This window comes from Gossypium raimondii, chromosome 13 (assembly GCF_025698545.1).
Source record: "Gossypium raimondii isolate GPD5lz chromosome 13, ASM2569854v1, whole genome shotgun sequence".
In the NCBI taxonomy this organism is placed as follows: domain Eukaryota; kingdom Viridiplantae; phylum Streptophyta; class Magnoliopsida; order Malvales; family Malvaceae; genus Gossypium; species Gossypium raimondii.
In genome coordinates, this window is record NC_068577.1 from 52,098,970 (window position 1) to 52,122,807 (window position 23,838).

Sequence of the window (23,838 nt, forward strand, 5' to 3'; positions counted from 1 at the left end):
TTCCAAAATAAGAAAATAAAAGAAGAATTTAAAGAACCAAATCGAAGATTCAATACTGGATTTGGTGCTAATAATACTTATAACATAGGTCTTTATATAGATCCAAGGTCCTACTAGCCTTTTTTTTAAGCAATGTGGGATATGGGTTTTATATAGACTCATAATCCCTTTGCCTTTTGTTCCTAAGCAATGTGGGATTTAGTGTTGCTATTCAACACTCTTCCTCACACCAACTTCCACCATGCCAAACTGACGATAAAAGCTTTTGAGTTTGTTGCCACACAAGCCTTTCATGAACAAGCCTACAACTCGATCTTCTGTCTTAACATGTTCAAACTCTTTGTATTGGTTCTCGCGACCACTCTCATCACCTTGCTCGATAGAACGCTACCCTTTGGTCCCCATCCTAGTCGATGCCTCCATGTCTCAACTAATGGTACTCTACTCCCACTTACTTTAGCTCGACCAGCTCCTCTCGGCACAATGGATTAGCACCCAGCCTCCGTGGCATCTTATGGTGCTTACCTTTGGCTCATGGTGATTATCCTCACCTTGGAGCCATTCTTTTTAGATCCACCTTGCTACTTGGAATTCCAACTACTCTTGCTGGCATAAAACTCTTGCTCCTTTCCTTTCAGTAGAGCTTCTCTCATATTTTTTTGAAACACTGCTTGACCAACAAGAAAATTCTCAAACTCAACAAGTGATGCCTGGGTTTGCCATCCTTGTACTGCAGAAACAAAGCCTCTAAACTTTGGTCTCAAACCATGGATGATAGTCCTCTTCACCCTGGTGTCACCGATAAGAGCTAGTGGATCCAAATCACCAATATCTTAGCATAGCAACTTCACATTGTGGAAATACTGTGAGATTGTCATGTCACGTTGTGCCATCGACAATAGCTTGCCCTCGAGAAGTTGAAGCTTTGTGTCATTTCTCTTGAAGAACAAACTTGCCAATGTATCACATACTTCTTTAAGAGTTTTAGCATCTTGAATGTGCTCCAGTATGTCCTCTTCCATCGTCATATTCAACGCGAACATTTTTTTACCGGATTTTATTCCCCATTTTCTTAACGTGCCACTTGCATCATCGGCTTCCGATTGTGTCACTTAATTACTATTAACGACCTCCCAAAGGTATTTTCCTTGCATATAAGAAATTCTGCAACTTAACCATGCGTTATAGTTGTTGTTATTAAGCTTCTTTATTTTGCCGACAACTTGCAAGTCCGTCATCGTATCGAGAAATGATTCTCACAATTAAATAGCTAAATAGTGAAAGTATTTTGTGAACAATGCACTAAGTAGTTTCCAGAAAATAGAGGTGGGTCACAACGAACACTCTTAAATATCAAGTCTTTCCTTAGCTAGAACCTTTCCTAGACATGAAATTTCATACTACCACACTTCTTCTAACAACAAAGCAACTAAGGATAATCTTCAAGTAACTAAAAATAATTATGATGTGGAAGATCAGATAATGCTGCAACCACAGAGCATACTAAGAAAATTTTCACTCCTCCAAACTTGACTATGATACCAATTGTTAAACACTCACATCCACAACACCACTAAACTAAAATTTAGCTACACCTCCTGACACTCCAAAATAAGAAAATAAAAGAGGGATTTAAAGAACCAAATAAAATATTCAATATTTGGTTTAGTGCTAATAATACTTATAACATAAGTCTTTATATAGACCTAAGGTCCTACTAACCTTGATTTTCTAAGCAATGTGGGATATGGGTTCTATATAGACTCATAACCTCTTTACCTTTTGTTCCTAGGTAATGTGGGATTTGGTGTTGCTATTCAATAATACAAGCAATTGAGATTCATCATAGTTTTATTGATCAGATTAACTCTTGATTCGTTCATCATCACATCTTAGAGCTCGCTCACCATGCCTTTTACTATTCACTATGATCAATTGGTCTGATTGACTTGTTAAGTTAGTTGTAAAGATGTGGCGTAACACTATTGTTTGTCTACTGATTTGACTCTATGTAACCTATGTCAGTAAGGATAGAAAATTTTATCTTTATGCAAAAAGTTGTGAGGACCATTTTGGTTATATTCATAATTAGGTGGCTAAAGATAACATTATATGTTGATCGTTGATCAACAACTAGAAATTTCACATACTTGGTTTTAGTATGCTTACAACCCCCATATTATTGCAAAGTTATAGAGCCCTTAACATTAATGAGATGGTCCACAAAGCCATAAGTTGGGCTCAGCTTCTTTAACAATTTCTCTTTATGGCCCATCTACTTGAAAGCTTGCTAATGTAAGACTTTAACTACACTATCACTATCACTCTTAATCATAGTTATTTTTACTTTAAAATAGAAAATGATCGTTGTAACCACTATCATATCATTACCTTCCTTTTCAAGAATTACATCTGTAACTGCCCTAAAGATGCAACATTTCATCTATCAACTTGGCGTAGTATTTCCATGACTGGGTTTATTAACATGATACTTCTCAATTGGGCCTTTTTGTCTAGAGGTGGCCTATTCCTAATTGGTCCCAGCAATCATATGTATCATTCTTTTTACTAGTTATTTGCTCCTAACTTTGTTGTGTCTGCCATAGCTTGACCTAGGTTACCCCTCCTTGTAGTGAGGGTTTTGTGCCACAAGCTGCTTATGTTGGCTTTGGTTAATAGCCTCATCTATGGCGTTTTTCAATGAAATACCAACTTTAATTTTTATGGCATACATCACCATAAAATTGGCATCTTTCAGTTGATTTGCTTTGAAATCGGCTAGGCTTCATTGGAGGCGATGTGTCATGGATATCCTGCTCTCCAATATGACTTAGAATGTATGCTCGTAACAAATTCAATGGACTAAGCCTGGTGTACTTGTTACATGCCCCATGTTTTCTTCTTTCATCATATGTATCAAAATGGGACAAAGTGTTTTTTGATGAATTAGGGGGAGCAAGAATGGTGTTTCCCCCTAAGTCTACTCATAAGTAGGGTGCGTTCTATATTGATCATTTTTGGAAGGTCACACATGTGAGTGGTGATTTGGTCTCTGGCATTACAATCCAAAATACCCAATATCAAATTCTATGTCGGATAAGTTCATCTCCTCTTCTTTTGTATATTTTTTGGCCTTATTGTACAAAGTAGGTGAGGTGTTGGGGCCTATTTTCCATGACAACATATTCTAAATGCTCGCAACTCGCTCCTACTATGAAATATCCACAACCTATTGATCTATCAAAATCTTTGGTATTCATGATCATAGTATTAAAACGCTTGATGTAATCATGCAAAGATTCACCAGGTTTATTCTTAACAACCAAAAGACTAGTAAGTGTTTTCAAGATAATTCTGTATGCACTAAAGCGACCAAAAAATAACTCAACTACTCAAAGTTATGAATGGAACCCTCTAAGAGAAACAATTACATTTTTTTTTTACATTTTTCCTTAAAAGTAGTGGGAAAAGCCTCGTACTAAAAGGAATCAGAAATATCCAAATACTTTCAAATAATTAATGTACTGCATCAGGACTTAAAGCTTAAATATCTCACCTTAGTGCATCTATTTCCTCATGCCAAGCTAAAGGTTGTTGCTATGAAAAAACCGGTCATTGTTGGTATTATAGGTGTCTGTTGTGGTCTTAGCCTTATACATTGAGTGAAGAGGCTACCTCATTGTGTTGTAGCTGATATCGAGAGGGGTTTGGCCTACTCTTATTTCTCTTATCATTTTAGTATTTTAATAGAGTGTTCTTTTTTTTTTTACATTGCTTCTCATGCTTCAATTGTTGTTGTATCATTTGGTCTCTTAAAGCTCTCATTAGCTCTTGTAATTCCATGAATTATTGAGAAGAAGAGTTGGGGATGAAATTGGGGCTCTCGACTGTTTATTCGACAAAGGTTGGTATAAGATGTATATTAGGTGTTGAGGGAAACAAACTATGGTAGCCCGTGTTGCTGGTGATAGCAACTTTCACATGCATCGCTGTAAGGGTTATGTGGACGGTGCACTTGGTTAATGATTGCTAACTTGGCCGATTTGAAAAGTCTATGTGGTGAGATTGGTTGCAATAGTAGGATTCATGGGGATATTCTCATCAAGATGAGCCATGTCATTCATGCTTATTGTACCAAATTGTTAAGGGTTAAATGTAGAAGATGGGAGATGGTAGTTCACATGGTGGAGGTGTGTTGGGAGTTGCTTAAAATGGAGGTTAAGCAAGGCGAACACATAAAAAGAAGTAGTTGAAGGAGAAAAGAGCCTTCCTAAGGTGAATGAAGGATATTTATAGAAAAGGTTGGTTACCGGATTGCCCTTAGGCTTTGACACTTTTCCAGGCTAGTCTTAGTATGGTTTGACTCCTTAGGGGACATGATAGACTTCTTAGCTAGGTGGCGATGAGATTAATGGATTTAATAATCCAATTTTGATTGAAATAGTGTAGACTTAATGTAGTTTCATGTGTGCTTCATGCAAAGAGAAGTTTCAACACCATTCTTTGGCGAGATAGGTTGGTGGCGACCCACATGTCGACCATGCATGTTTTGGTGAGGATCATACTTGGCAAAGTATTGCCTATGAGCAAGGTTGCCTTAGGCACGGGGGATGAGGTATAGTTGGCAAAGCCTATTTGGTGCTATATGTTTAGCAAGATTGATTAAATATTATGTTTTAAAGTTACTTTTTAAGGTGATTTTATAGATTAAGTAAATTAAAATTAAATTAGTTTTATTGAAAATTGACAAATAAAATGTTTATATTAACAAATTTGACTATAATCTAAAAAATTTGAAGCGCGTGAGCTATCAAAATTTCAAAGCCCTACCAACTATGTAGATGTGACATGCTCAACAATATCGTAGATAAAAAATGGGAAGATTAACAACATATAGCCAGGTTACCTACTGGACTCTACAAGGTTTCTATAAACTTAGGTTGACTTAGATTAAATTGTAATTTAATAATAAAATTTTATTTAGATTAATTAATATAAAAATTTTAATATGTTATTAATTTTGTGAACAGTCCATTGTACTTGTGGGTTAATTAGCTGAGAAATGTAAAATTAAAATAAGATTAAATTACCTTTGAGCAAGCTGATGAATAAAATTCTGTTGTAATATTTAAGAAACATTTATACATCTTTGATTATTCCACCACATCAACACATCAAAATAGGACCGAAAATAAAAATTATGAGAATAATTTGAATTCACATAAAAGAACATAAACAAAATTTATGTAATGAAAATCTTATCAAATATTGGCAGATAGTAAGATATATTTAGAGGTAATAATCCTGATCATGACTTGTAAAAAAAATAAAAAATCTGCCTGAACCCAGACTTGGAATTTAATAGAAGATGCGACTTTGACTTGAGTTTAATTTAATTGTTTAATTTTTATTTTGAAGCAAATAAGATTAATTTTTGAATTTAGAAATGAAATTTAATCTATATTTATTTATTGAAAGCGAAAACTATATATATATATATATCAAGGATATTTTTGTAAATATCTTGAGCCGAGCGGATTTACCTCAAACCCAACCCGACTATTTTTCTTTTTTGTAATTTCACCAGATCTGCCTTGAACCCGAATTTTCCAAGAAAAAATTTTGACCCTATTGGATTGGGTCGAGTTGAAACCCGTCGGATTCGGTATTTTTTTCATCTTTAGACACATTACACTTTCAATGAGAGAATTTAAGTTGGAATCTTAAAAATAACATTATTGAGAAGTACAATCATGAACCCTAAAAAGATTAGTATTTATAAATAAACAAGAAGGATACCATGATTATATGATTTGTAAAACGCATACCTTGGCTTATAAATTAGTTAAATTTGAATATGATTATTGGTATAGAAATGTAAATCTCAAATTCACAGTTTTTTTTTTTTTGGATAATTAGTTGATTTCTATTCATCCAAAGATGGAGCAATCTGCAAGGCTGTTAGTGAGTTACATTATCCTTAGCATAGGATGGGGGGGCATAACTTCCCAGTTATACTAAGATCATATAGTTACTGGGAATTGTTTCTTTGATCTATTGACTGCTACTCAAGCTCACCATTCTTGTTTAGCCATAGATCAATGCATTCCATACTATGCTGATGATAGTTGAAATCAAATTGTTTCCCCTCACTACTTGGATAAATCCATTTCAAAAACTTTCTTCCAAAAATGTTCATCTTATGTGTTCTACTTCTTTCCCAATTTACCATAGTACTTGTTGTAAGTTTAATTACTAATAAATTAAGAGTTGTTTGTTGCTTCAGTCTTATCCGATAAATAAGAAAAAATACCATTTCTTTATGTATGTTAAATTAGAAGTGTTATTGTAGAGAAAATTAAGTTAAACTCTATAAGTGGGCACATCTTTAAAAATATAACTTCAAATTCATTTGAACTTAAAATTTACTTTTTAAGAAACCTTTATGGGTGTTCTTCAATACCCAAAACCCGACACCAGTAACTTCTACAAAACTAACATCATCTAATTTAATAATAACAGTGTATAACTTCAAATACTTTCATCCATATTAAAATAAAAAAAAAAAAAAACCAAGTTTCAAATAGCAGAACCCAATTTAAAGAAATACCTATTGCTGTTTTTTTTTTTTAATAAAAATTTATAAAGGAATGCCCAATGGTAATGTGTAGCAACAAATTCCATCCTTAGCTTGGTGGGAGAAAAAAAAAGGAGGGACTGTCTTCCCCTTTTCTAGTGTAAGCAGAGTCTAAATTTTACCAATAAGTTCTCAAGGCAATGGAATATGAAGGAGATGAAGAACACAAAGTCTTATTAACCACCCTTCATAAGAAAGGGAAAACGAATTTGGCTTTCAGGTCTTAAATGATCACTTCTGACTTGCTGCTGCTTCACGGGGGGTTTTAGTAGTCATCTGGTCTACTGCATGCACTGTGTTTTGTAGCTCCTCCCATATGGCTTTGTAAACCATCCTCTGCCTGTTCACAACCGACTGTCCATCGAATGCTGAAGCAATGACATCAATGCTGCGATAAGGAAATATAGATTCAGCCCAGGAAATTGCAAACTCTTAATGCCATGAAGAATCAGTTAACGGCACATTCAATCTTTAATCAGAAACAACCCTTGGATCAGAAATGCCAAACAATTTATGGACTCATTCATACTTGGCTACTGCTAAGTAAATATAGACTGCATTAATAAACACACTATAGTTTGTGTAACACCATAGTTCTCAGAGATATGCCATTCCAGATAATCAGATGCATGGTGACCTATGAAAAATAACTGCTTAACTTTTGAGAGAAAAGAGAGTCAATTTGGCTATCAGAGCTAGCAGCCATGCTTCGCCTTTATTCTGTATTCCATTTGTTAGACTTCAAACTTCATTTTGTAACTACCGTGTAATTTGCTAAAACTATACCTCAGAAGAGTTATTTTACTCATTTTCAAAAATCACAAACATAAGCTAAACACATCTATGTGTCCTGCTGAGAGCAGTCAAAAGTTAATAATGTCAAATGGAGCAGGAAAAGCTGTTCCCTTTCGACCACATAATCAGAATGAACTCACCAGGAGTTATATACTGTTATTCATTAGAGTGCATAAATTCGGCTATCATGCTCTATTAGTATTAGTCCTGTGCTAGCATGTTCTCGCAACAATTTATTTTGGAAATAGTTTTTATTTTAATTTTTAACTTCTAACATGTTCCCATCATAAGAACTTCAGTCTCTGCATGAACTTATCAGAGCAAACGTATGAAGTCCTAACATATACATATTAGTGATCTTATATAATGATTTACATGTTTTTATGCAATAAAGCAAAATGCCATACAGATTTGTTTAAAGCAAACTCCCAACCATCAGCAAACTTCTTAGAACCCAAAAGAACCAGAAAAATGGTGAGTTTGACTTTCTTCGACCCCTCACAATTTTCGGTAGAACAGCCATTTCCAGTGCCATACCCATATCCTTGCTAATGATTTTTGAAGCAAAGTCCCAATTTGGTCGAATAAGAAAGAATTTGAGGAACTTATTAACTAAAAGAAGAAAATGCAAAGACCAAGTAGTTGAAATAACAGAATTATGTTTTACATAGTAGATTCTCATATAATCTGATCTCCACACCATTGTCATATGACTCCTACGCTATTATTCACACATGTAATCCATTTTATAACTTGAAACTATCATAATCTAACACATAAAGGTGATTTTCATACAGGAGTCAAGGATGTTGCTAAAGGAATCACATACTTTGCTGCACATCTACAGAATTAATAAGGATTTTCTTGTCGGTAACAGAGCAATCTCATAATAGTACATCAGAATACACTTACAGGTTACTCAAAAATCCTAATAGTGCGGATTTACTAAAATGTTCGACTACAACTTCCAATAAGAGTAGGAAGAATGAAGCAAGAAGCTAGTGCACCTCTAACTAGGTATTTTGGTCTACCACCTAATTAAACCAGTGAAAATGGCTTACCAAACATGCCGGCCATCTCCAGATGCATCTTTTACAATGACTGATTCTGCATTCAAATGTTCCTTGATCTGGAAAAGAAAATTAAATAATTAACTTCAATAAGAGCACAGTCCATGTAGACAAGAACTATACAATCTCTATGAACAACGGTGGAATAAGCAATATTTACAGTTAAAATGGGAAATGGTAAATAATCTGGTTACTCTACTGAAACTATGAAAGGAAAAACTTTGAAATGCTAGACAAAAACTGAATCCAAGCTACAGCAGTATTAGTAAAATGAATAATACCATTCAACTAGAAATAATTGCATTTCATATGTATTTACTACAACTTGACCATATAATTTGAACAACGTCCAAGAACATATTTTTTGTCAAGAAATTTTTATTTTGTAACAAAATTTCTTATTTTTATACAGTCAGTTCTGGCCATGCTACTATCAGCTTTTGTTCCTGACAAGTTGATCCATCACAAAGCCTAATCAAAACTAAGTACTTATAGTAAAGCTCAAACATGGCTACTTCTTGCCATGAGCAAAGGCTTTCTCCTCTAATTCATCATCTCATGGATGAATCCAATACATGAAGACAATTAATAGTGATCATTCAAAAGACTCATTCCAAGAATGTCACCGTGTCTCTGCATTGACTGCACTATAACCCTGACTATCATCCAGCTCTGAGAGATATGCTTAGCAGTTGCCTGGGAATTAATTACTGAAAACTGTAGGATGTAGTGAAAGTTTATTTATTGTCAAAAAGTTGTTTTCTTTGTAAACAAAGGGAAAATATGATTTCTGAAAGTTAACTGGAGATAATGTTACAATTTAAAATTTGTTTTGGACATCATGATTGAACTTAAACAAGTAGGGAATATTTTCTTGACATCAACAGGGATATCTTCCTTGAAACCTCAGGTTCAAATCAATGAAAACCACCTTTCCTATTTGGTAAAATTGAAAGTAATCTTGAGTTTAAAAAAAAAAAAGTCAAAATTTTGTGGAGGGAATTCCTTGAAATCTAGATGAGGGTTTGAGCATGACTGAAGCTTGGATTAGGATTTTCCATAGATCATAAGGTAGACACACTGGGTGGCTTTGAGCGTTTGACTGCAATAAGAGGCAATAAATAGTCATCTTCCCCTTTTCTTTTGATTTACTTTCATAGAATGTTAAGAATGCCTTTAATTTCTACAGGGGCCAATTAAGAGACTAAATTTCTAGCACCTATCCGATTCCAACACTCATACTCAAGTCCGAGTCGAGTAACTTTGAGCATTATAAACTAATTTAGAAATCCTCTTATTTTCATACATCAAAACGTTCTCTTGATATTGTTTCAATCAGCTAAACAGATTAAATAGCTATTAATCCGATCAAATTGACAACAAATTGAACTTTATAACTTGAAAGAAACAAAAACTGAACTTCCCCATTTCCTTCAGTAAACAGAAACAAGTAAATAGCAATTGCGCGAGAAGGAAAAAAATCAACAATTAAGTTAAACCAAACAGAGAACAAGTATAAAAAAGAAGAGATACTTTTTTCTCCATAGATTGAATGAGAGGAGAGTCAATAGAGCCAGGATCATTAACGTGGGTAGCTTTTATCGAAAATCCACGGTGACCCAAAATTCCAGAGCTGGTTCTCGAAACAACTCTGTTCTTCTTTTCAACATTGTTGGTTGATTTATTAATGTTGGAAGAACCAAAAAAGCTTGAATCTGGATGGTTTTTAATTGGCAAAAGTGTAGGGTGAGAGGAAAAGGATATGTTGTTGGAGTGGGAAAAAAGAGGGAAGGATTTGAGGAAAATACTAGCTTTTATTGATGAAAAGAAGAAGGGGCGCGTAGTTATTAGAGTCTTCGCCATTGAAGAGGTTTAAAGGTGGGGGAAAGTGAAGCTGGTTCTTGTTTTATGTTTCTGAAGAAGAAAACGGGTGGTGAGGATACAATACCTCAGTCGAGTTAAAAGCTCTGTACTAAACTTAGGGATGTTCGGCCAAAAAATAGCCTAGGCTGAATTACACCGTTAGTTAATAAATAATGGGTAAATTTTCGTTTCACTACTATTTTCATTTAAATTAATAAATTATTTAAAAAATTTTATTTAAGTCACTGAGTTGTTAAAGTTTTTTTTTAAGTTTTATTAGTAAGCTTCAAGCGACGATTTGATGATTGGTACAGTGGATCAGTACCTATCGACAAGTAAAAAAACATATGTTAGATCCAAGCCGATCTAGCAACTAGTGTTGGAGATTGAAAAAAGAAGCTATTTGAACTTTGATTTGCAAATTCGTGACATTCAAAGCTATTTCATGAACAAAAATTGAAGTGTAGAAGAAAAGGGAAAAGAGAGCTTTTAATTAGTCAAAGCAATGTGAATAGAGAAAGCCATATAGCACCGATTTTCAGCTTGATGACTTAAATGGAAACTTTTGAATAGTTTAGTGACCAAATTGTAACTTTTTTAGTTAAGTGGCTAAAATAAAATTTTACCCATAGTTTAATGATTAATGATGTAGTTTAGCAGAAAACTATGAAGTTAGAAAAAACATATTATTTTACAGCACGAGGAAATGTGTATTTTGATACTGGACTTCAATGTTCAAACTGGTAACTAAAGTTTTTTCTAATTAGGTACTTAAACTTGGTTTTAAGGTTCAATTTGGTACTTAATGTTTACTTTGGTCCAATTAGATACTTGAACTTTTCCTGATTCAAATTTACAATAAATGACTTATTAAACCAAATTGAACTATGAAGCAAAGTTCAAGTACTTAATTCAGGCAAAAAAAGTTTATGAACCAAATTGAATTTTGAGGCCAAATTTAGGTACCTAATTGAACCAAAAAAAAGTACCAAATTGAACCTCAAAACCAAGTTTATATTACAAAAATGTATATTTATCCTCTCTTTTTTTGTCACTTTTAGTCCTCAAACAGTGAACCTTCTAAAATTAGTAAAATTGTTTTCTTATCAACATGTTGATTTTAATGGCACTAAGGTGGCAATTTGTCTGGTAATTTACGCGTAATTCATTGTTGATCAAAGTAATCTTTTAAAAAAATTATACATTTTAAAATTTATTGAATTTTAAATAATTTTAATAATTTTATGAACTTTTATGAAGTAGATGTAGACTATTATATAAGTTTTCACATCAATATCATCAATTTTTATAATTTAATTGATATTTTCATCTAAAAACGATTTAATTAAAATAAGGTCTAGTGATCCAAAAAAATTAAATCAAAATAAGAAACAGGGTAAAATTAACAACTAAATTTATAATATTGGTGTTGTTGCATTTAAATTAAATAAATAATTCGTGAATATTGAATAAATATATTTATGATTTTATTTGCAAATGCTAAAATATATTCATAAACAATACTAACATTAAATAAATAAATTTAAACAAATAAATTGTAAATAAATTTTTATTTTAAAATATAAATATTAACTACAAATAAGTGGCTCAAAAAGAAAAGTAAATAAATGAAGAAAAAAATTAGATTAGTTAATATTTGAGCGGAAGAGAAAGTATGAGCGAAAATTGAAATTTGTGAAATTTAAATGAAGTTGCTTTCAAATTCTTCAAACTGATTTTTGAAGCCAAATATTCGACTTTGGGTGAAAATTTATAAATTTACAATTTTCATATTTATAATATAAATTCAAATTAAATTTTACAAAATTAATATATATTTCACATATCCTAAATTGAATAATTATTAATGTCAAAATAAGAGTAACAGGGCGTTATGTTATCTCTTAACTTTAGTATTAAGACGTAATTTTATTTTGTCCGTTTATTACAAAATTTGTTGCAATCTATATTTGCTCAAATTGTATTTTAAGTTTAATTATTTCAATGTGAATGAGGCAAAAGCTGAAACATTACGACTTTTAACCAATATTTTATTTTTAACTCTTTTTGCGCTTATTTTAGAACTAATTAATTAAATCTATGTACTACTTGTAAACTTTTGAAAAAATATTATACTAATTAATCCAATTTTAAAACAATTACGTGAATTCAGACATGTTTTAAAATTAATTCAACCTCTAATACTTTTATTTATAAATAATCTTAGGATGTTTGAATTAAATATATTTATGGGTTGGATTTGTTTAACTCTACTCGTTTGTTGTTTTAAAATAATAAAATATAAAAAAAAGTTATATAAATATTAATATATTAATATTATTTTTTATTATTTTTGTAACGTCCCAAAAATCGGCCTAGAAGTTTAGACCGAATCTTGGAGGTTACATTGATCATCGAAGTGATTGTAGGAAAAATTTTAGTTTAACCAGCTAGAAAACAAACGGTATTTAAGTTACGTAAAACTCTCGGTTGTAAATTCCCGATATTACAAAAATTTTAGTCCAAAAGACGCTTACGTGCATATAACACAACATTTCGTACCACAATATTCAAACTAAAACTTACAATTCAAACCGTTTATTTATAAATGCAAAATTTATAAAAAAATACTTTTAAAGTCGATTCTAAAACGTGGCTGTCCGAGACTTTCGGCGTGCCGAGTCTAGCAATAGCTTACAGAAATACCTGAAAAAGGGAAACTGAGGGGGGTGAGCTACACAAGCTCAGCGTGAGTTCGAAACGATTAACAACTGATTTACAGAAGAGAATTCCAGATAGCAGTTCAATAGCAAAACATACTTACAGAGATATACAGAAATAGAAGGTAAATTCGAGGCCAACGTCCCAACGGAACGTAACAATCAAGCACACCACATCATAGACAAAAACTCAACCTATAACCCGTCAACAGGTGAGTACCAAAACACTTATCATCACAAACATGGTGTTCCAAAACATCATTACGCTAACACCTCAATACATGCAAAATCAGTCACACATGTTAAGTCAATCAGATAGAACATCGAGAAATAAATTTACACACAGTCACTTAACCATATGCGCATGAATGCAATCAAGTGGAAAAGAAACCCACCCATCCAGCCAAAACATCTCTCCGTCCCCTGATCATACCTCAAAAGAGTTATTTAAGCTGATCCAACCCAACACGCCACCTAGGACCCCAAAAGGCACATCCAACCCTACACACTATGTATGTGGACTAGGCCACTCAGATAATAATACGCAGCAAAGCTGACGTATATGTAGTACAGTGCATTGCGGTAAACCGCTGTACAGATATGTTGTAGTTGAAACTGCCAGAACAGATCAGACTCCCTTCTCTTCGCAACCAAACCCAAAAATATTAATGCAAATGCAAAATGCACACCATTTGACTACAGACTTACAGAAATAGAGTACGGAATCAGAAATGCACACATTCAAATGCCCAGAACCAAAATCAGATATAACATAACATCAATTAACACTCTACTGAATCACTTAATTAGAGCTATGATTGCAAATAACGCACAAGTTCAAGCCGAAACACAGTCCCGACCACCCTTACAAAGACCTAGCCAAGGGTTGAAATACATATAATCATAACCAGAACAAAAATAAACACAGGCACAGTACAAAATTTGGCGACATAAGGCCATACGACTGTGTGCCCCTGCCGTATGGAAGTGCCCAGGTCGTGTGGGGATCTACACGCTCATGTGAAGGCCACACACGCCTGTGTAGAGGCCACGCATGCCCGTGTGAAGGGGACACACGCCCGTGTGAGCAGCCCTTGCAACTCACCGTCCAAAAGTGCTAAAAAGTAAGAGCAGAGGAGACACGGCCGTGTGGAGAGCTCATACGCCCGTGTGGGGACACATGCCCGTGTGGCCAGGCCATGTGGCACCAAAATTAGCCCTAATGCCCTAATTCCCAATTCTACACGGGCGTGTGAGCCACCCATGTTGGGATACACACCCGTGTGCCCACCCGTGTGGTCACGAAACCACACTAGAACTAGCTGCAGAACGTGCCTTTGCTCTCGAAACGCTACCCAATCATTGTTAACCCAATAACACACCAAAAACCCACAGTATTTTAAGCACAACCGCAACAATTGAAACTTCGAATGATAATTTTTTAGAGATACACCAAATATGTCAAATTTCACTGAACTAAATCAAAATTTCGAAAATGAAAAGAAAGAGTTACCGAAACCACACCTGAATTTGTGATTCCAAACACCAACGAAGATCGAAACACCTCCCCAACACAATTTCCCCTCGCTCGAATCCTTGAATCACTCGAACACTAAAAAATAAAAAGGAGAAAGTTAAAAGGAAGATGAAAAGTGCAGAGGGAAGGCGAGCACAACAAATGTCAGTTTTTTTTTGAAAGAGAGAGAAAAACCAAGTTTTCTAAAAAAATAAAATAAAAACAATTAATATTCCCACCCAAATTAAGGCACGATTTCCTACTAACCCGATCTTAACTACCCACTCTCTCATCCACTTACACAGACTTCCAAACCCATTCGAACTCTCTTTTAAACAACCGTGACAAAAATAAACATCCACGCCCACACGAGGATTCGAACACAAGACCCCAAGCTAAACTAATACACAACCAACTACTAGACCAGTAGGCCTATTTTAACACTAGATTGCGGAACTAAATACAATTGTTCATTCAAGCACTGATCCTACCTCCAAATCACAAACTTCTAACCCCAAAATCCAGGGTGTTACAAATTTTAAACAGTAAAACAAGTAATTGGGTAGATTAAATTGGGTTGGATTTGAGCTTAAAATATTTTCTTGAAAAATATAGAAAGATTGAGATGTGCTTGAGGAAGTGCCCACTTCCTAAAGTACTGTAATAGACTAGTCTGTTTCCATATTTAGGTGATTGACAATTTGTTGAATTGAATTTTGGGATAGGTTGATATGGTAGATTGTATCTAGCCCACCAATGAATATTATAACACTTGAAGAAACTTATTATTTGGAGAATCAAATCAGGCCGGGTCGAGTTTATATAATTCATTGGATCGTGGAAGTTGGATCGGATTGAAACATTAAAAACTTAACAATCAACAATCCATATTTACCTTGATTGTTATTATTATATTGTATTAAACTAGTTTAGCTGTTGTTTGATAGGGATTGTGATAGATCTTTATCATGTAAGTCTTGAAAACTTTTATATAATTTAGAGACTTGTACAAGTTGAGATGCAAATTATTGAGAGCACTTAATTTGTTCAAGTGAGAAACACTATTTGTATGAGTGCGGTTTTATTGTAAAACTTTTATGTTGTGATTTTGCAAGCTGAGTTTACAGGAGTGAATTTAATTGTAAGAGTTCTAGTCTTTAGATGTGCAAAAGTGAGGAAATTGTCATGGAGATGTGATGGATTTAGGTTTACTTGTTGTAAATGTTGATGATTATAGATACTTCTCACTGAGTTAGGCTCCGCATATATAAGGAAACTGAATTGCTTAAACAATATTTGTCTCATTTATTTTTGTTCTTTGTTTTGCAATGCTTGAGGAAGTTAGGAGAAGTGTTTGAGTCAAATTCAAACTTTAGTCAATTGATAAGTTAGGATATTTTTAAAACTTAATTTTATTTTATTTTACTTTTGAAATAGTTTTTCCAAAAATCTCTCTCCCACTCCCTTACTTTGCCATTTCATTTTTTTCCATCTTTCTCTCACATTAGTTTTTTGTTCCCTTGCTTTCTTTCTTCCATTTGTTACAGTAAAGAAAAAATATAAAATTTTGTCAATTATTCTGTGATTTTCTTATTTGTTGTGTTCTTTTTTATTCTTCGTTGAAACTTTTATCCTATGGTGTTGTTTGCGTGCCTGTGGAAGTTTGGAGGAGATTAAGAAACGAGCGATTTGCCATTTGGGAACTAAGGATTTTGAATCTACCGCTACTGTTTTGGGTATTGGAATCCTCGCGGGGGTGTTAACATCGAAATTGACCAGGTGTGTAACAGAAAACTCAAAAAACATCGAACAACGCGATGTCGACAAGTTCAATGTCGATGTCAAACAACCGTGTGTCAAGCCGTGTGGCAGATCATGTGAACCACACGACCATGTGCCAGATTGTGTAGGCCACACAGGCTGGGTTATTTGGGCCATGTAGGACACACGGGTGTGTAGGCTTATTTTTCATAAAATTTAGTTAAGATCATATTTGAGCTACAATTCAAGATTAGTCACCTCGTTGGTTTTGTAATGTGATATGTATGTGATACAATGATGAAAATTGATAATATACTATTGTTTATGCAATCTTTGAAAGCATGATTTTATTTTATGATTGGCTAAGTTTATATGAGTACTGATAAGGTATTTTTTTGTTCAATTCCCATTGCATGTGACATTGTGGTTTTTCTAATTTAAGTGATTTGTAAATATTGAAATATGATATATCTGTTTTGCAATGCATGAAATTGCATGCTTACTGGTTTCTGTTAAAATACGAATGCATGTTCAGCATGCTTACTACTTTGATTTTGCATTTACATACCATGTCACATTGCATGGGGTTGGGATAATATAGAAAGGAGGAAATTCAGATAGTTTAATGATTTGTACCATTTGGTGGTTTAAACACATATCTATTTTGGCAGCTTGATTGTAATTAAAGTGGTTTGACCACACATATAGGTTATGGCAACTTGATTGCAATTTGATAAGCCATTGTTGCCGGGCAACCCAGGGTGGTGGGTCATCGTTGCTGGGGAACCCGAGATGACTTAATTGGTGTGTTTTTAGATGGACGAGTTCTGAGGAACTCTAATTTAGTGTGTAGCGGAGTTGGGTAGGAAGCTTTCTGAAAAATTTACATTTCGTTTTCTGAAAATTTTGCATTGACATAACCATGTATGCGCAATTTTGACATTCGAGTATGATAAAACTTTCTGTGATACTTTGATTTGTTTATTGTGCTGTTTGTGTTCTTTGTTTAAGTTTAGTTACACATTGAACTTTGTAAGCTTATCCAATTTTTTTGACTTTTCAGGTAATCTGTAAGTTTAGGATTAGACGGCGTGCGAGAGTTCTGATTATTTTCTCAGTTAATTAAATATGGTTGTTTACGTTATTAACTTTTCTGGATTTTTAGACTGTAAATCTATTTTCAGACTTTGTTTTTGGTTTTTGTTTTGTTCTTCAGATTTTGGTATTTTTAACATAAAACTGCAAAATCATACGAGTTAACAAATTGAAATTCAATTTTCAACTAAAACTCTAAAAATTTTCCACTGCTAAACTAAGAAAGTGACTAAGTGATTTTACTATAAAATAAGTATTTCGGAATATGAGATTTTCTGAAGAATGCACAAAATGTTTAGCTAAAATTATTATGTTCTGACCATTCGTTTCTTAAATCTTCATTTTCAAAATAAGATGTGTTACAGGAAGAAAGAGTTAAAGTTTTAAATTTATCAATGTCACCTTCACACTCAAATTATAATTTTAGGCTGGATATGGGGAATTACATCTCAACCTTCTAAGGGAATTGCCATACATTATAAAACAAAAAGAAAGAATAAAAAAGGAAAATTACAAAAAAAAAAAGAGAGAAAAGTAATAAAAAAAAAGTGAATACGAATTACCTGAAATTTGTGAGTTTAACCTTGAAATGAACCTAAATCCGAAAATTTGTTCTGGAAAACTTAAATTCAAGGTTAACTAAGAAACTAAAATAAAATTCAAGCTGTAGAAAACACAAGGAATTGAGCCGAACACGAAAATATATGAACCACACATTTTATCCTGGGTGTGCAACACACACCACGAAACCATTTTTCCTTCACAATTAGGTGAATTATCAAAATATTAATTTTTAATTATAATTATTAGATTAGGTCAGTTTTTATGAAATTTATTGGATTAAGTTAATTTTAGAGAGAGAAAGGGAAAACGTATTTAGTTGGATGCGTTTTTAGTGAATATGATAAGAAAATGCTTCCAATTAGATGTGTTTTTATTCTTGAATTCTGGGTTCGGTTCCTCTTCTACTCACATTTATATTTTTTTATTCCACGTTGCTTTAAGCTTTTTTATATTTTTATTAATTTTTTAAAATATATTAATTCTTTTGTTAGATGGTTAGATAGTTGTAATTATATCTTTGAGTCTTGAGTTTAATTTTTTACTACTCACGCTTGTATTTTTTATTCCATGTTGCTTCAAGTTTAAAAATACAAATGTGAGTAATAAAATATCTAATTCAATATTCAAAGATGTAATTGCAACCATTTAAATATCTAACCAAAGAAATAATATATTAAAAATAATTAATTAAAAATTTAAAAACTTGATCTAACATGAAATAGAAAATAGAAATGTAAATAGAAAAAATTTGAACCCGAAACTCAAAAGGATAAAAACATAAATATTTAACTATCTGACTAAAACATATTCATTGAAAATGCAATTTAATCTGATAATTATGATTACAAATCAGAATTTTGGTAATTCACCCCGCAATCGGTCTGTTCTCCAACTGAGATTCCATTGATCATATTTTATGGGTTATTTTTTAAGACATTCATTATTCACGATCACATATTGAAAATCAATTCATATATAAATATTAAAATTGTGTTAAATTATAAAATAATGAAAACGAGCTGGCTCCTATTAATTAAATTAGCAATACTATTATTTACAGTCCAACCCACATTCCACAAGAGACGGACCATCAGATTCGGGCAAGAACGGATCCAACCGAACCCACACAAGTACAAAAATTGAAGCTAACAAAACCGACCAAACAACAACAATGGTAGGGGCCCTGCTTTGTCGCCCCGACAAACCCTTTAGCAAGGGATAAAGATGAGCAATGACCCAGAAAGCAGAGAAAAACTTCCCAAAAAATGGTCCCCATGAATCATACCCATTGTTGATTGCCTTTGCGATTCCAGCAATAACTCCTACGATGTTTATTATAAGCAACGTTGTGGGTGGGATGAGCAATGTCGTCCATTTTAAGTCCCACAGTTGGGAGAAATCTCCACTGTCGCCTTCTACCTTTGAAGTTACACTGGAGTTGGTGTTAATACCAGTCATAATCTTCAAAAGCCCTTGGGATACGGCAAACAGTTGAGCTGAAACGGCTCCGATCACCCAAAGTTGTTCATTTCTCCACCATTCGTTAATGCTGATTCCATTCCATTTCATTTCCAGGATGTTTGTTGCGAAAATACATATGAAAAGCGAAAAGAACCACAAGCTTCCAGCACTGCTGAGCTGCAAAATTTATAAACAAATAGAACATCATGAAGTTTACATCACAACAATTATGTAGTACAACCACATTTATAATTATACCTCTGGAATGATGAATTTGCCTGTGAACAAGCAGACAGCAGGAAGTGTATAATATGCAAGAAGAGGAATAGAGGTCCATGGATATACGACTACATTTATGTACGCAATACGTTCCAACAACTTGAGACCACCTCCATAGCCATACCAGATAGGGCAATGCCTACTTAAGAATATTTCAATCGATCCAAGCGCCCATCCCAGAACCTCTTGCAGATGATCCTCAAGGTCGACTGAACCAAATCCCTTAAATGCAAGCCTAGCAGGAACACAATGTACAGATCGCCACCCATGGCTATGCATTTTAAATCCTGTTAATATATTCTCTGTAACCGACCCATACATCCATCCAACCTGTATCACAAGAAATGATTGCATCAATTGTACTATCCTTAATGCATGATGTTTAGAGAGAAACATTGTTGCTACCTCTTTTCCCCACTCGGTTTTTTCTTCATAGCCACAACCGATAACATGGATGGCTTCTCTAAGTCGAGATGCAAGGCTAGCTCCATTGAATGTTTCACTATTTTCTACCAAGGTTGATGCAATAAAAACAGGGGACTGACCAAACATCTTTTCGAGTGCCCCTTCTTCGACGGCCTCCATAGTAGCAGACATGAGTGGTAAAGCTTCTTCATCACCTTGTTTAGTATGTCTTGTTTGAATCACGGTCTTTGGTAACTTATAAAGCTGCTGCTTCTTCTTCCTTCTTAAGCACAAACATCCACAACACCATTTATGCCAACAGTTGCATGTTCTTGTAGGTGGCTTCTTTGGTTTAGGAGCATCATAGCCATAAAGTGCTACTCTTCTAAATACACATCCAGTACCAGTATATATAGGACCTTGAATGCCATCCAAACCTTTCATATTAACCTAAAATCGAGGATTTAGTAACTTCAACAAAGCAAAAGCTTCATAAACCAATCAAATATACTTACATAAAATAATATGGGGTTTCTATTGGCATATTGATCATGGCTATCAATGTCATCGAACCGCTGGGAGAATTGAACAAAACATACTCTTTTTCCTGACAATGGATCCATCATGAAACACATTGCCTCTTTAAGAGCCTTGCTATTGTTGATGTAGTGATTGTAATCCAAATTTAAGAGATACGGTGCATTTGTGAGCACTGCAGAGACTCTTACCTATAGTTTATAAACGACTGGAAATTTTATTAGATTGAAATGTTGCATCTTGCTGACTGCTAGAGAATATATGAGATTTTGTATGTTTAGACAGCTTTAGAAGTTTACCAAAGCATTCAAAGCTTCAGCCTTTTTATGGTGATTAAAACTAGGTCCTTTTTCTCTAGAAACATATACCAAGCGTGGCAATTCATTTCCATTTGCGTCATGTCTTCCACCTTGTCCAAGAAAAACCTGAATCATTCCGGGATGATGATGAGTATTGTTCCCAGGCCAAGGAGTTCCATCCTGCATGATCCACCCATCTTTTGGAGCCTTTTGAGCCTTGGCAACCAATGTATTGATTCGAATTTTGAACTCTTCATACTCTCTCTGCAATCACAATTGGCATTGGATTTCACCGAGTGATTACTGATCAGCCATAAATAATAATAGAATAAAAATGGAATGAGCTTGGGAAGTCCAAGTTACCTTCATTGCTCTTCTTTCCATCACAAACGATGGTAAAATCTTGTCTTTGAAATAATCTACCTTTCGAGAAAAATACCACTCGGGTGCCCTCGGTTCGACGTTAAACTTGTTGCAAAATGGTACCCATTTCCTTGCAAATTCAGATGTTTCGAACAATGCTTCAAATGTTAGCAGGGAAGCACCATCGTCAGAAACATAACATGAGAGCTTATCAACCGGGTAATCCACAGCAAGTATGGAAAGAACTGTATTTGCAGTCACCAAAGGTGATTCTTTTAATGGATCAACTGTGGTTACAAATATGTCAATATGAGCAAGTTGTGAAGGTTGCCCCTCCTCCTCGTATCTAAAAAAGAAAAGGGAACTCAATTTATCAAAAAAATTAATGAATTTACACCTTATCTGCACACTTTAAAGAGTAATGCATATACCTCAGGGATAATCTATCGAGATAAGTTTCCCTGTTGATTGGATGCCATTTTGGGAACTGTTCAAGAATCCATTGAAGTGCAAAGCATGTTTCACAGATGACAGATACGAGCCATAAAGCGTAGGCATCCTCAACTGGGTGCTTCACTCGATAGTGTAAGAAAACTCCAACAACTACAAGTCGAATTATGATGATCATCCGGTATGGGTTGATTTGGCTCGATCGGATTCCTAACTTTCTTGACAATGGTTGCCTAGCTTCATCTCTTCTGATATTCACAATCAATAAACTATTAGTAGTTTACTTGTAATCAAACATGAAGTAAAGCATTCTTTGTTTAACAAGCTTTGTTCTAACGTAATGAGCAATGGAGTATCTGTAATAGAGTTCTACTAAACAACTTACAAAGGTAAATCAAGGTCATCAGGAAAGACATCTTTGCAACCATTATACGGATTCTTCAGCTGTAATTTTCCTGTTTCTTGTTTCCATGTCTCCTTCCAAGCAACAGTTCCATAGCCATAAGCTGTTAAATCCTTTAGGATTTGCAGTGTGGGGAAAGCCAAAAGTTGAAGGAAACAAAAGAAAAAAACAAAATGAGAACAAAGGTGGCTCAACAAGTACTGAATACAGATTTCAAGCAAGAGATTGAAATGCACAGTAGTTATTTTATGATTTCGATTACAGGTTGGTAATAATACCTTGTGACCATTACTGAGAAGGGAAAGTTGCGGCTCCCTATGAACAACAAAATGGTGCTGCTCATTGTTGGATCCCTCGAAACTGAACTCATTCTCTAAGTCATCAATTTCATCTTCTTCTTCATCTCCTTCCACTCTAGGACAGCCTGAACAATTATGAATCCATTATCACTAAAATAGTGGAGAATAAACAAATGAAAAGGTCTTGAGAAATGACCTTTGAGACGTTTGAATCTGGTTTTACACCGAGGGCACGTCTGGTTCCCTTCCTTGCGCTCGTAGTCATAGCAAACACGACAAATAGGGAAGGCACACTCATTGCAGGCCACGAACAACTCTCCCTCAGTTGTTAGTCCAACTTCATCTCCGCATATGTTGCATGTTTGGCCGATCAAATGTTCCCCCGTCTTTGGCTGCAAATTTAACACCACTTGTTCTTTATTTTCCATGTAATTCATATTTCAAAGCATATAATCGCACACGAACAACTTACTGAAGAGTCGTCCCCATGGCGACGAATAACTAGAAGCTCGTTGGAGTTGTGAGTGCCAACAACTAAACCACAACTCATTTGCATTAGTGTTTACGCTCTTCGTTGCTTTGCTTGATTTGCTTTCACTTTGGCTGCCACTGCCACTAAAAATTTCCCATAAAAAATATGAAACCTATCATCATAATCGCTTCTTCTGCTCCATTTATCATTTACCAGCTCATAACAAAACTACTAAAATGATAAAAGTGGACTGTTGGAGTAATTTAAAATCATGAAAGCACTAAACCTTTAATTTTAAATTAGTCTCGAGTTTATGGATTTAATATTTATTTAAATAAAATTATTAATATTTATTGATAAAATTTTCCTTATTTTTATTTTATTTGATGATGAAGAATTATATTATTATTTACTGATGATGTTTAAAAATTATATATATTTTTATATAAGCTTAAAATGGTACATTACTTGTATGGAATAGGAATTTGATTTTTAAAAGATGAAAATCTTGATGTGACATTAAAATATTAAAAAAGGAATATAAATAAGATAGCGTTACTATTTCATACAATCATTTCTCGCGTCAAATATTTATATTTTTATTATTAAAAAACACAAAGCAATGTTATCTACTTCTACCATAGCATAAAATAATAAAAGTTGATTTGGATATAATAAAATATAATTTAAATTGTGTTTTAAAATTTTTCTAATTCAGGACGATTTTAACAAAGCTAAATCTTGAAATTAATGAATAGACGGTTATTACAAAGATAATTTTAACGTTTTCTTTGTTGGAAAAGGTTTGGTGACTGATGTAAAACAAAGAAATACAAATAACAAATTTGA

General features: G+C 33.9%; 2 protein-coding genes across 2 annotated transcripts; both read right to left on the minus strand.

Annotated features, from left to right (window-relative positions):
- Positions 1-6,597: 6,597 nt before the first annotated feature.
- LOC105783173 (protein BOLA4, chloroplastic/mitochondrial) lies at positions 6,598-10,493 on the minus strand. The gene is made up of 3 exons (XM_012608458.2): positions 10,036-10,493; positions 8,494-8,561; positions 6,598-7,025 (listed from the first exon to the last, which is right to left on the minus strand). The coding sequence occupies exons 1-3, from the start codon at positions 10,363-10,365 to the stop codon at positions 6,869-6,871; spliced, it is 555 nt and encodes a 184-aa protein (XP_012463912.1). The 5' UTR covers positions 10,366-10,493; the 3' UTR covers positions 6,598-6,868.
- Positions 10,494-19,071: 8,578 nt separating this feature from the next.
- Positions 19,072-23,073, minus strand: LOC105781684 (probable cellulose synthase A catalytic subunit 5 [UDP-forming]). The gene is made up of 11 exons (XM_012606200.2): positions 22,990-23,073; positions 22,714-22,909; positions 22,497-22,642; positions 22,201-22,418; positions 21,797-22,063; positions 21,366-21,711; positions 21,003-21,266; positions 20,682-20,894; positions 20,167-20,616; positions 19,741-20,091; positions 19,072-19,659 (listed from the first exon to the last, which is right to left on the minus strand). Exons 1-11 carry the CDS (start codon positions 23,071-23,073, stop codon positions 19,072-19,074), a joined length of 3,123 nt encoding a protein of 1,040 aa, XP_012461654.1.
- Between the last annotated feature and the right edge of the window lie 765 nt (positions 23,074-23,838).

Bases quoted from the DNA above. Each gene is read 5' to 3' on its own strand.
- LOC105781684 (XM_012606200.2), bottom strand. From the start codon at position 23,073: ATGCAAATGAGTTGTGGTTTAGTTGTTGGCACTCACAACTCCAACGAG. The intron at 22,419-22,496 runs GTATTATTACCA...ATCTGTATTCAG, and splicing joins TTCTCAGTAATGGTCACAAG to TACTTGTTGAGCCACCTTTG. The intron at 19,660-19,740 runs GTATAATTATAA...TAAATTTTGCAG, and splicing joins GCAAATTCATCATTCCAGAG to CTCAGCAGTGCTGGAAGCTT.
- LOC105783173 (XM_012608458.2), bottom strand. From the start codon at position 10,365: ATGGCGAAGACTCTAATAACTACGCGCCCCTTCTTCTTTTCATCAATA. The intron at 8,562-10,035 runs GTATCTCTTCTT...TTTCTTTTCCAG, and splicing joins TTCAATCTATGGAGAAAAAA to ATCAAGGAACATTTGAATGC. The intron at 7,026-8,493 runs GTAAGCCATTTT...TCCTTATCGCAG, and splicing joins GGAGATGGCCGGCATGTTTG to CATTGATGTCATTGCTTCAG.